Consider the following 11,905-nt stretch of genomic DNA (forward strand, 5'->3'; position numbering starts at 1 on the left):
GAAAGTTTCACGCTATAACTATTACAGTACATTTAAGGGCTAATAAAATCACAGGACGTAAAATTGTCATCCCTTGTGAAAGGAATGCAAAGCTTAAGTATATAGTACAGTATAAGGTAGTTAATTAAGTGAACAGAAATTTCGAATCGTACAATGCGGCATCGGTTTCTTTATTTTGATGTATTAATATTTTTAAAACAGTATAGCATATTTGAGAAGAAGCTCTAAGTTATAACTATCTCGTATCTATTTTATGCTTTACATTACTATTCGATAGCAATATTTCAAAGATACTAAACAGTAGCGACCATCATGTGATCTGAAGCAACTATATAGTTAGAAACGAAAGCTAAATAATCACTTAGTATACTTAATCAAGATTATATTAGCTTTAAATTCTAATTTCGCTTCTATTTTATATTACTCTCAGCAAAGTTTCATGCTGAAACCATTCTATTATATATGATCAGATTAACTTGAATACGATACAACATAGAAAGAAAATCTTAAATGCTAGCGTATGCTTTATAATGCAATCAAAAGGATAAAATCGTTGAATTATGTTAAATACTACAGTTAACTATATTTGTGCTACTATTTGGTCATTATGCAGTATTTATCAAGTTGTACACAGTACTGGTACTAATGCAATTATAACACATAAAATTAGTAGTTTTCGTAGTCAGGGTAGATTTCCTCTTTATTTTATTTACTTTTAAGCTAAGGAATGATTATGCTGCTAACTTCTTTAATTGATGGAAATAAGTATAGATTGTTTATTTATATTCACATACCGCATATGTTTACTGCGATACCTCTACTATAATCACTATAATTTATAATTAAAAGTGTAAATGTATTTCCAGTCAAGATGATGATTACAAATTTTTTAACTTGTTTAAGGGCTTTCGTTGAATTTTATAATATTTAATTTTGTTTCATCCCTAAAGTATAACTGACTCTTGATCTTTCCCAGCACTATATAAATCGAGAATATTAGATAATTAATCTAGAAATAGATTCAAAATCAATAACTTAAACTGTATTATTATAATAAGAATGATTTACTATTTCATCAATTGCATTGCAGTTACAGTTGAAATGATGAACTCAAACATGAATTTAGTTTGTTTTATTAAGCAAGTCAATGTTAGCTGACTTTGCATTTAGCCAGAGCTTACCCATAGTATCTAGTAGATAGAGCATACCCGTAGAATCTGGGTACTACGGGTACCCAGATTCAATTAGTGAATAGTAATTCGTCATCCTATCAATACAGGATCCTCTGTTCTAATTTAATTGAAATAGAGTATACATGAATTGATTAAAAATTCTATTACTATTGGAAGAATATAACATCTCCTTTATTTCGTTAAAGCAGTATTATGTAAGACAATGGTCTAATTTAAATCAAATATATATTAAAATATATGGTCTAAAGTACAGTTTATGCAGTGTAAAATGTAGTATTTTATTTCTTTTTCTGTACAGTTTGTGGAGTAAAGCAAAATATATTTCACTTATATATTTGTAATATAATGGTTAATATTAGTGCATGTGCCTAACTAGTAATAGATAGATGATGATATTCATTTTCTGTGATTTCATAAGATCACAAAGTAAATATTTGGTAGTGAGAAAGGATTTATATTCTGGCGGTATACGTGTATTCTAAGCTAGGAGTATAATCTAGGATGTTGCAACGCTACTAATGGCTTGATTTATGATCAGTTTTATAGCTATTCAAAGCCCTTTAAATAATGATGCATTATGTGTAGTCATAATTTGCACGTAAATCAGTGTTCGGTGCCTCTAAAATGTACTTAGTTATAGATTTAAACTGACAGCATAGTAGAAAATTAATTTTTCTTTCTTAGATGCCAATAGTACTACAGATCGTATACCAAGCATTACTTAAGCTATTCATTTACTGAACCTTTATGCAGTAACAATCAAAGATTATAGAGAGCCTATCAGTTAAGGGTATTTATTTATATTTATATGATTATGGAGTTATGCTTTAGTAATACGAGCTTCTCAAACAAACTAAATATTGCAGTAGACAAGATTATCTTTTTCTCTAATCTTCATATAGATAGTAAAGAAATAGAATCGTTACCACTGCCAGTTAAAATAAATATTAGTATTTATTCTGGCATGGTATTTTAATGGATATCAAAGATGTGCTTGTCTAGATTGTCGGATAAACATATGTTTCCCTCACATAATCTGTGTATAATAAATGTTAAGCAATAATCAACAAGGCTTTTATCAATTTTAAATTGTTCGTCATTACATTATTAGAGATCTCGATAAATTAAAGTATTCATAGTTCATAACTTACTAGATCATAGACTTAAAAATATACATTAAGCCACTTAAAACAATTTTCAACCATATATTGCTAAGATGTTAATACATTAGTTTCTAAGTAGATTTTATTTTAAAAAAGCTCGTGGATTGGTTTAATTCCTAGCCTAATATATCATTATTTAATGTTGTACTATTATTTAATGATTTCCATTAAGCGATATGAAAACTATAGTAATTGACAATTTAAAATGTGTCGTCTCACTTTGGCGATGCTGAAGGTCTTGATAAAATATTAATAACGTATAAATTAATAGTTTTTAAGTGTATGTCCACTGTTAGCTCACTAGTTCAGAGCATTATTAATAAGTAATATTATTGATGATATAATCTACGTCATAAAAAGTTTATTAAATTATCGTTTTCTTTTTCATTGCACATTGATGTTAAATCTTTGCCATTGGATTGGATAGAAAACTTACGCGAATCCAGGGTATTAAAATAGCAACCTTGGAGCGAAATATATTATTGCAATACTCATTTTTCAGTTATAGTCTATATGAAAATATCGTATTATACCTAAATGATAGGCTAACTTATTTATAAATTTTACTTTGCAGTCCTGGAGCATATGAACATGAAATTAATCGAAATCGACGTGTTACTGTCCCTGTAGCTTTCGGTAGGAAGCCACTGCGAAATAGTATTAAGATAAAATATCACCTTACTGAAGACGACACTGTAAGTCCTCTAGTTGGTTACTTTTCATCTTAACAGACATTTTATCTTATTTACGGTATGTTGTATCTATATTTAATTTCATTTATCTTACGTAATCATAGGTGATGACAGAAAGAGAACTAAAAAAGTTAAAATTTCGAGAAGCATATTTATCGCTATATTTTTAGCTAGTGCTGCGCCAGCTATTATAACTAAGTTGACTAATTACCAATTAATTACATAAATAGTAATGATTAACTGAATATATAAGGGAAAAGAATAACACACTAATATATCTATTCAGATAGTAGAGAAAGGGGTGATACCGTGTAATACATTACTATGGGCAAACGTATATAGCGGCTCGAAAATGATCCGAATTAAGTAGTACAATTGTACTGTAAAATAATTAAAATTAGATTTTTATATTCCGATTGCTCTGACTAGCTTGAATGAATCAAAAATTGGCTTGTTCCTGTACCATAGTTAATGACTAAAATATTCTTGTTCTTGTATGCATTAAATGTTATATTGTTAATTTACTTTTTCATAAATGATTGGAATTGCGCTTATGATTTGTAAAATATACGTATTTTAAAGTATATAATAAGATGTGAAATAAACAGTATGGCAGCTTTGTAATTTTAGCGATTTAGATAATTTCTTAACTTTATCTAAAGGAAATATCGCCAAATTTTTGGCTCATATAGTAAACTAATTGAATAGGTTAAAATTGTCTTGTTTCTGCAGTAAAATAGATTAGCTGGTGTTAATACTTAAATTTTAGATTTTGGGACAGCCGTAATTTAATTCCAATCGATCTTTTACTTTCTTGAGTAAAAATAACTGCAAATTATCTCTAGATATAGATCTAATAATACTGAAATAAGAAGTACTGTCAGTAGGATAATATTTGCTACTTATAGTGGCTGTTGATTTCGTTGAAAAGGAAGAATATTTGCTATCTCACTTGTACATGTAAGACAGTGTAGCAGGGCAAATTTAAATCGGAATGGTCTATTAGCTCTTAATATTATTAGAACGAATATTACTTAATATTACAATTATAGGGCAAAAATAAATATACAACTTAAAATTATGCCCGAGTTTATGTTTCATATCTGAAACAAAAACGTATTGTAAATAATCATAAATTTATTAATTACCTGTCATTTCCGATAATTTTCCGAACGAAAGGTTATTTAGCTTTTTTATTTATACACATCAAGGTAAAATAAAAGGCCAAACTTAATTATATATTAGCTAATTTCTTCGTATTTAGAAAAAGTTATATTTTAATTTCTTGCTCTAGAAATAGATTGTTATTAATTAGTTGTCTGAATGTACTATCACTTAGAAATTTTACCTGAGTGGCGAAGGAAAATATACAACTTTCCGATTGTTTTACAGATTGATCTCCAAGTCAGAAAGAAGAGTATTTGCATAGTATTGGCGTACTTTTGAAGCCTTCTAGTTTTAACTGACGATCATTTAATTCTTAACTTATGTAATTAAGTAATTGTACAATTAAATGTCGTTTCATGGTTTACGTTCAAGTAGCTTGTAGGCTTTCATCGATCGAGTGTGATTAATCATTGAAATCGAATCTTTACCACCGATTTAATGATTTAAAAACTACTTCGATGACGGGGTAAACACCTTTCCATGTGAAAATTTTATGTGAGAAGGTGCTAAGAAATGATAAAACACTCCAATCCATTGTGAACGGACATTTGTATACTGTTGATAGAGGAGATCTGTAATAATCAAGGTATTAAACAACATGGATAGTCTTATTTTTAGGTCTTACTTTTTAATTAAAATAAGATACTGAATTTTATGAAATATTGTTCTCCATTGTGATTCCAATTAGTACATGTAAACTTTATCCATCAAATATTGATAGATTGTTGCATTCTTGTATTAATATAATCTGATGATTAATTGCAATTGATAAGAATGTTTGCCTTCTTGAATAAACATACTACTGTGTGCTTAACTGGCACATTAATAATGCCAAAATAGGCTATGAGCCAGATAAAATACCGATACACTAGTATTTTCATTTAATCTTTATTTTATTTTTGGTATTATAAAATTTCTGCATACATAGCAATGATTGGATAGTGCAGCAATTGTTTATAGCTTGCTTGCCCTGCTTGCACCATTGATTGCAATAGTTTTAATAAATAATACGACGTCACTAACTAATGGATAAGATGTAGGATGATGTTTCATGGTAATTTAATTTCAAACAAAGAAAGGATTAATTGTCGAGAAATAGTTGTTATTGCATTACTAATAATTTGATCATGTAGGTATCAATATTTTAGGGTGTAAAAATTTTATAACCTAAAGGAGCAGAAATTTATATCATAAGATTCGCTTGCAACAATATTGCATACGCTATAATTACATGATTGATTTAAAGTGTAATTGTCCGTATTAATTCAATAAAAACTAAGACTATCAATTTACAGATATTCATAATAGGATCGGGAAAGAATTCACTAGCCTAATTCAATATTAGAATTATGGACACATCACTACGGAAAAAAATTGAAAGTTACTAAAAAATATAATATTAAGTCGGCGAATGAAGTAAAATTGCCAACATATACGTTACGTTCTACTTTTTGAACATTAGGCTTCAGTTTATGAATAAATCTTTCCTATCATAGACAAGTCTTCTTACTTAGAAAGTCAAGATTAACTATCAATTATTTATATGATCGTCACATATTTCATATAGAATTTGAATCGAAGGCATTAATAACCCAAATAAGCCAGTAGAAGATGCGATATAGGATAATCATAACGATAAGCAGGTACAGATAGGAATATTGAGAAAATAACAACATAATTAAAGAAATATCGTCAAAACAAATTGTGCATGAATAAGATTATTGATAACAGGATATTAAATGATGTGTCATGATTGTTCTTTTTAATGTATTTACTTGTACTGTAACAATCATAAATTGATGCACACATAAAATATACATAAACAATATACCAAGAGGAATAGCATGTAGTTCTAAATCAAGGATCCAAATTTCAACAAAATTTACAAGTTATTGTCGTAGACGATCTCCGTCTTATCGAAGAAATACAATACCGAAATACTTAAAACACTATAAAAGTATGTATCCAATAATGGTACAATAGATCGTGCTTTAAAATATGCCATCGTGGACTATAAATTAAAGATTACTTTCAAGTAAAATTGAAATTACATTCTTTTTATACCTACTATCCCATCAAATTCTACCTAAGGATACCAATCCTCTGAAGGCGCTCTATTTTGTGCTGAGTTCAAAGTATTTGCTAATTGTTGTGATTGATTTTGGGCAGACTGCATTCGTTGCAAACGTTGCTGTAATGCCCAGTTATGCTGATGAGACATTGATTGACGCTGTTGTTGTTGTTGTTGTTGCTGTTGTTGTTGATTAAGCAGTTGCTGCTGTGGTGGCTGTGTAACATTAGATTGTTGCTGTTGATTCAGAAAATTTCTAACTTGTGATTGCTGTTGTTGTTGCATTGTATTTCCTTGTCGTTGTTGATTTAAATGCTGGAAACGAGATAGTACATCTGGTTGTTGTTGTAAAATAGATTGTCAGCCATTATTATAAAATTTGTTTAGAATAGGTTAAAGTCAATCTACTCTAGTCATAGGTAATATAGAAATAATCATATTGTAAAAAAGATCGAGTGCAAGTAATTAAAGACTTACTAAGGAATTAGCTCCAAGTTCGAAGTTAGATGATCTCGTCATATTAACCATACTATTCTTAGTGCTTGTAATCGGACCCGATTGTGAGGTACTTAAACTTGACAACTGTTGTGCTCCTACAGGAGTCTTCATGGAATGACTTTGCAACAGCGATTGTTGCGGTTGTGGTTGTTGTTGTTGTTGGTTAACGTACATTTGAGGCTGTCCTACAGAATGTGGAGGATAACCACCTGATTGCATCTATTGATAAAAATATAATTTTTATTAGTATACATTAATAGATAAGTACAGATCATATTTTTCTAAATATACATGTTGAAATAACTACAAAAATACTAGTGCGATAGTAAAGTATGTTTTACATAACGGAATATTACGAGAACAATTATCATCTGTTATGCTCATTGGTAATTCTCAAAATGCAATAATCGCTGATGTCATATCCATTAACTATAGTACGATCGGAAAAATATATCTGTTCAATAGTATTATTAGCATGGTAGTATAATTAATTAATGGATGAAGAATATACCTGCTGTTTTTGTTTTTGGGTTTCTCTTGATTTTTTCATGACAACCTGTAAACAGTATGATTATTATCACAAAATAATTATAACCAAAATTTTATCATTTCCTACATAATGATGTTTTATTACCTGAAATTTTTGAACAAAGTCCATCTATTCAAAGGGAAATATAGAATTGTCAAATTTACGAATCATAAAATAAATACATAACAAGGCTAGCTTTAGTAACCTGATCACGAGGAATATATCCTGTAAAGTTCTTTTTAGGATTATAAGTCAGGATTAACAGACGTAATTTTTCTTCTGGATTCAACGATATGCCTTGAAATGAGATAAAAGCCACCTAGAGGATATCAAGTTGTATAGATTACAACAATAGTCACACTATAAATACCATACTAAAATTTTTTATACTTACAACTTTATTCTGCGTAAGAGTTTGAATTAAGTTTTTTGTATTGTTATCGGTCATAGATATGTGAAATAAGATTTGAATTGATTTGCGCAAAAGAGGCATCATTTCCGCCTATAAATTGTAAAAATATCCATTATACTTTTATTCACAACTTCAATTATCAGGCAATTTACCGTTGTAGGATGTAACTCAATTTTACATTGCTTACCAGAAGATTACCAGGAACGAAACGTAATATTAGTTGCCTAGGCCAATCTTCGCCACGTCTGCAAGTTAAGTGATATAATTTCTACTATTTAGAGGTTTACTTGACAAGGATATTACGGGTTGCAGTAATTCTTATATATTCACGTCGGCTAGAATAGTATTTATTAACTAAATTTCTTTTTTAATCTATTCTGTATTTACATATTTTCATTGGAATACGCATAACCATTAACACTAAGTGTTTCTCCCGATCTTCGATCAACCTATTTTAAGGAAAAGGTTATGTTGGTTCATAATTATTGATTGTAAAATTATATAGTAAAATATATATCTTTCATAATACATTATGGACTAATCAATGTCCTAAATAAACCTTATTATTGTGTCTTTCCCAAGATAATAGACCGGACCATATTAAATGCTATTATAAAAACATTAAAATTGAAGTTATAATATGACATTTTAAACAAATATTCACAAGGGATTGATATATAAGATCAAAATAATTATTTCATATTACCCGTTGGACGTTAACATTCGGTTGCGGATGTCTAACATTTGGTGGTACAGTTGGATTAGTATTAGGAAATCGGTTAGTAATTTCGAGACTCGCTAAATAATGGATAAATATAGAATAATGCATTACGCAACACATTAACCTAAGTACCATGTTAATCAATTTTTGTTATCTAATGTACTATATACCCTTTGTAGTAGACGGGTTAGTATGTGGGTATGATCTAGAAGTGTTGTCTTTTCTAATTTCTGGTATCGCTTCATTGCTGTTAGGCTTATCCCTATTTGCAACCTTGACTGGTGGGATATCACGAGGAGTTGGATTAAATGCAGTTTGCGGTGGTGTTACAAGTGAAACTGGTGCAACCATAGGAACTGCATTAGTTACAGATGGACGTACAGGGGGCATTATCGTTTCTGAAGCAGCTGTGACAACAACTGGAGTATTTTTTGGAGGTGAATTAATACTTGTACTCGGAGGGATAAAATTTCTGGTATTGGCGGTGGCATCATTAACAGTTCGATGTTCCTTGGTACCATTAGTGACGACAGGTTGAGGTTTAGGTTCAACAGTGGTCTTTGGTTCAGAACGTTCTTTCGCTTTGATATATGAATGTCAAGTTGATTATTATGTAGTAGTTTGTTAACGGAAAAATAGCGTTATGATATATGAATTTAGAATGAATAACAATTACTTGCTAGCTTGAAGCCTTTTAATAAGACTAAATGATGAGGACTTGTTGCATAATCCTGTGATGGCATAACGTGCAAATCCTCGATAATACTCTATTATTATTATTGAAACGTAGTTTATTAATAAATCAATCAATAAATAATACCTATTATAACTAGAACTTAAAAATTATTATTTTCGATTTTAATGATACCTTATCGTAAAGTTTGCACAATGCAGAGATTCGTCTTGGCGATATTACAGATAAGTTGACTTTGCGCTAGAAGAGCAACCATATTGTTTATCGCATATAAGTAAAACAATTTTTTGATCAACGTAATAAAAATGTGAGATTAATATACTTACAGATCCAATTAACTCAGCTATTCTTTCACAACTGTATCCGCAATATTGATAACAAGCCGAACTCGGAATACCACATGGCGAAGAATTGCAGACCAAGATACAGAATTTATCACGAATAGCGCCACTAAAATAACATAGAAATAATACTGCAATTGGTATCTTGAATACAAAGGCATTCTAGCCTTCAAATGGCCACTGATATAGCATCTATATGCCTAATATGCTATATCCTTTATAGTGCTGATGTTATAGTGTAAAAAGTTGACTGCAATCAATTATATTATAATAATGTGAAATATCAGAAAGTGAGTAGAGGAAACTTACTTTTCTTTATGATATTTAGCTTGCATATCGTCAAAACACTAAAAATCATTCATAGAAAGTTGATAATTTCAATTTATGATAACCAATTGAGATTGTAACAAAAGAGATTGAAAATTTTTCCCGATATTTAGAACTATTAATATACTATAGATTAATTACTATCCAAAGCAAAGTTTCTTTAGTTCGGTGTATATGAAGTAATAGTGTCATCGTTGTCGTTAGTAGAAAAGCATGAGCGAGATATGATGGCACAAGAAGAGAATAATAAAGTACTCATCCTGATTAGCAAACTATTTGATCTAAAAGATATTAGCTATATATTATCAGGTTGATTATACAATATATTGTCAATTGACTGCATAGTAGTATTATGTTAATTTTCGAATAGATTAAATGTAGACCTAGTTTGCATTTATTAGTACGCAGTTTCTACTTTGGTTTAGTAGTACAGAATTAGATTTTATCCTATTTTATTAACAATGCTTTAGATCACCTGTAAAGCAACACCCAATCCATCCTCAATCGCACTGTACTCTTCAACACCGCCACCATTAAATCTAAATAACAACCCGAAAAATGAAAAGAATTAATTGAAAAACACTCAAGCATTCATAAGGACAATTAAAGTAACTCTTTCGAGTCATGCAATTTGTTTTTACTTTCATAACATTGAAAAGGTATTCATGTCAACAACAGGTGTAATAAGATTATAAAGAAATATTACTCCGTTATAACTTATGAATGAGTTCAAAAATATTACATATCACTGATTGAGATTGGCAGCTATTTCTGATCGTTAGTTACACTTATGATTTGAACATGATAATTTTAATCTTTCATAAATATTTCCCTCTATTTTTAAATAGTTATTACGGTGAATTCAAAGCATTAAATGGAGTGAAAAGTGTATCGCACGTGTATCAGCGAGACACATTGAAGCATTATATGAAGGATTGTACATAATCAAGGCTAAAACATTGGAAAGATATAACATCATGAACATCAAAAAATGAGATTTTGCAAGCACCTTAGAGAGTCAAGCCATTGCTTACAGACGTTCAGATTATTGGTCGGTGGTTTCCAGCTTAAAATTGTGCTTTCCGGTGAATTATGCAGCGTTGAAAAAGCAATTAAACCATATTGTATAGGCGACTAAATGAGTATGGAGATTCAAAATGTTGGTTGAAAAGGTATATACAAGAACATTGATAATTCTTTATTCAGTAAAACTTTGATCATACTTATTTCCTTTTTTGTTTATTACCGCAATATTTTCACTCAATAAGAGTGATAGTGATTTATGCATAATGGTATAGCCTATTTATGGATGTTGATAGAGTAAACTACACCATTGATACTGCACATATATATATACGATGATAGTTAAATTGAAACAAGAATAAAATATTTATGTACCAAAATTTAGAGAGTTTTCAGCTACAACTTAACGCAACCATGACATCATTACTATGGTAGGTTACTATTTTAGCGATCAATGTAATATTGAAATCAACAAGGGCTGATGATTTCAAGGAAAAAGATGTTAAAGGAAGTCCATTGCAAGTTTTAAAGATTGAGTTAGATCATTCCATTTTTTACCTTACAATAAATTTTTAGGCTAATGATAGAAAGTAAATAACAAAATATCGAAAGCAACTGGACAACTAACGGTGATTAAGGCCCAAGCAGGGACTTTAAAAGTTCCTAGCCCAATCGACATCGACATAACATGATTTATTTTAATGATTGGTTTGTGTTGTCATGACAAATTTTCAAATGATTTATAATTTATTCATGCTATACGTAAAATAGACAAAACAAATTAAAGTCGTTCTTATTTCTACAAATTGCATTACTGTATATGACGAGATTATCATCATAAGATCATTTTCATCGCTTCTCGTTCGCACTTTGATTACAAAACAGTTACAATCGCTGAAAGATATTCTTTACTCATTGTAAACTTGTAAAAGTCTACGTCTACCAATCGATCATTTCATTAGAGTATATCACCGTGTTATTAATTACTATAAAATGATTGTTAGTAACATGATTACACATTTAGCTGATTAGTTTAAGAACCAACCTGCGCTTGTGTAGCTTCATTTTCACCAT

The 11,905-nt window shown here is 29.7% G+C and overlaps 1 protein-coding gene across 1 annotated transcript; it reads right to left on the minus strand.

Moving 5' to 3' along the window:
- Nucleotides 1-6,301: 6,301 nt before the first annotated feature.
- TRIADDRAFT_51537 (uncharacterized protein) lies at nt 6,302-11,905 on the minus strand (the record flags this gene model as incomplete). The annotated part of the gene is made up of 16 exons (XM_002108495.1): nt 6,302-6,601; nt 6,764-7,003; nt 7,296-7,340; nt 7,419-7,442; nt 7,519-7,632; nt 7,708-7,815; nt 7,913-7,970; nt 8,113-8,174; nt 8,285-8,332; nt 8,432-8,523; nt 8,617-9,027; nt 9,123-9,213; nt 9,467-9,590; nt 9,791-9,828; nt 10,284-10,347; nt 11,877-11,905. 16 exons carry the CDS (start codon nt 11,903-11,905, stop codon nt 6,302-6,304), a joined length of 1,848 nt encoding a protein of 615 aa, XP_002108531.1.

The sequence above is a fragment of the Trichoplax adhaerens genome, genomic scaffold (assembly GCF_000150275.1).
Source record: "Trichoplax adhaerens TRIADscaffold_1 genomic scaffold, whole genome shotgun sequence".
In the NCBI taxonomy this organism is placed as follows: Eukaryota; Metazoa; Placozoa; class Uniplacotomia; order Trichoplacea; family Trichoplacidae; genus Trichoplax; species Trichoplax adhaerens.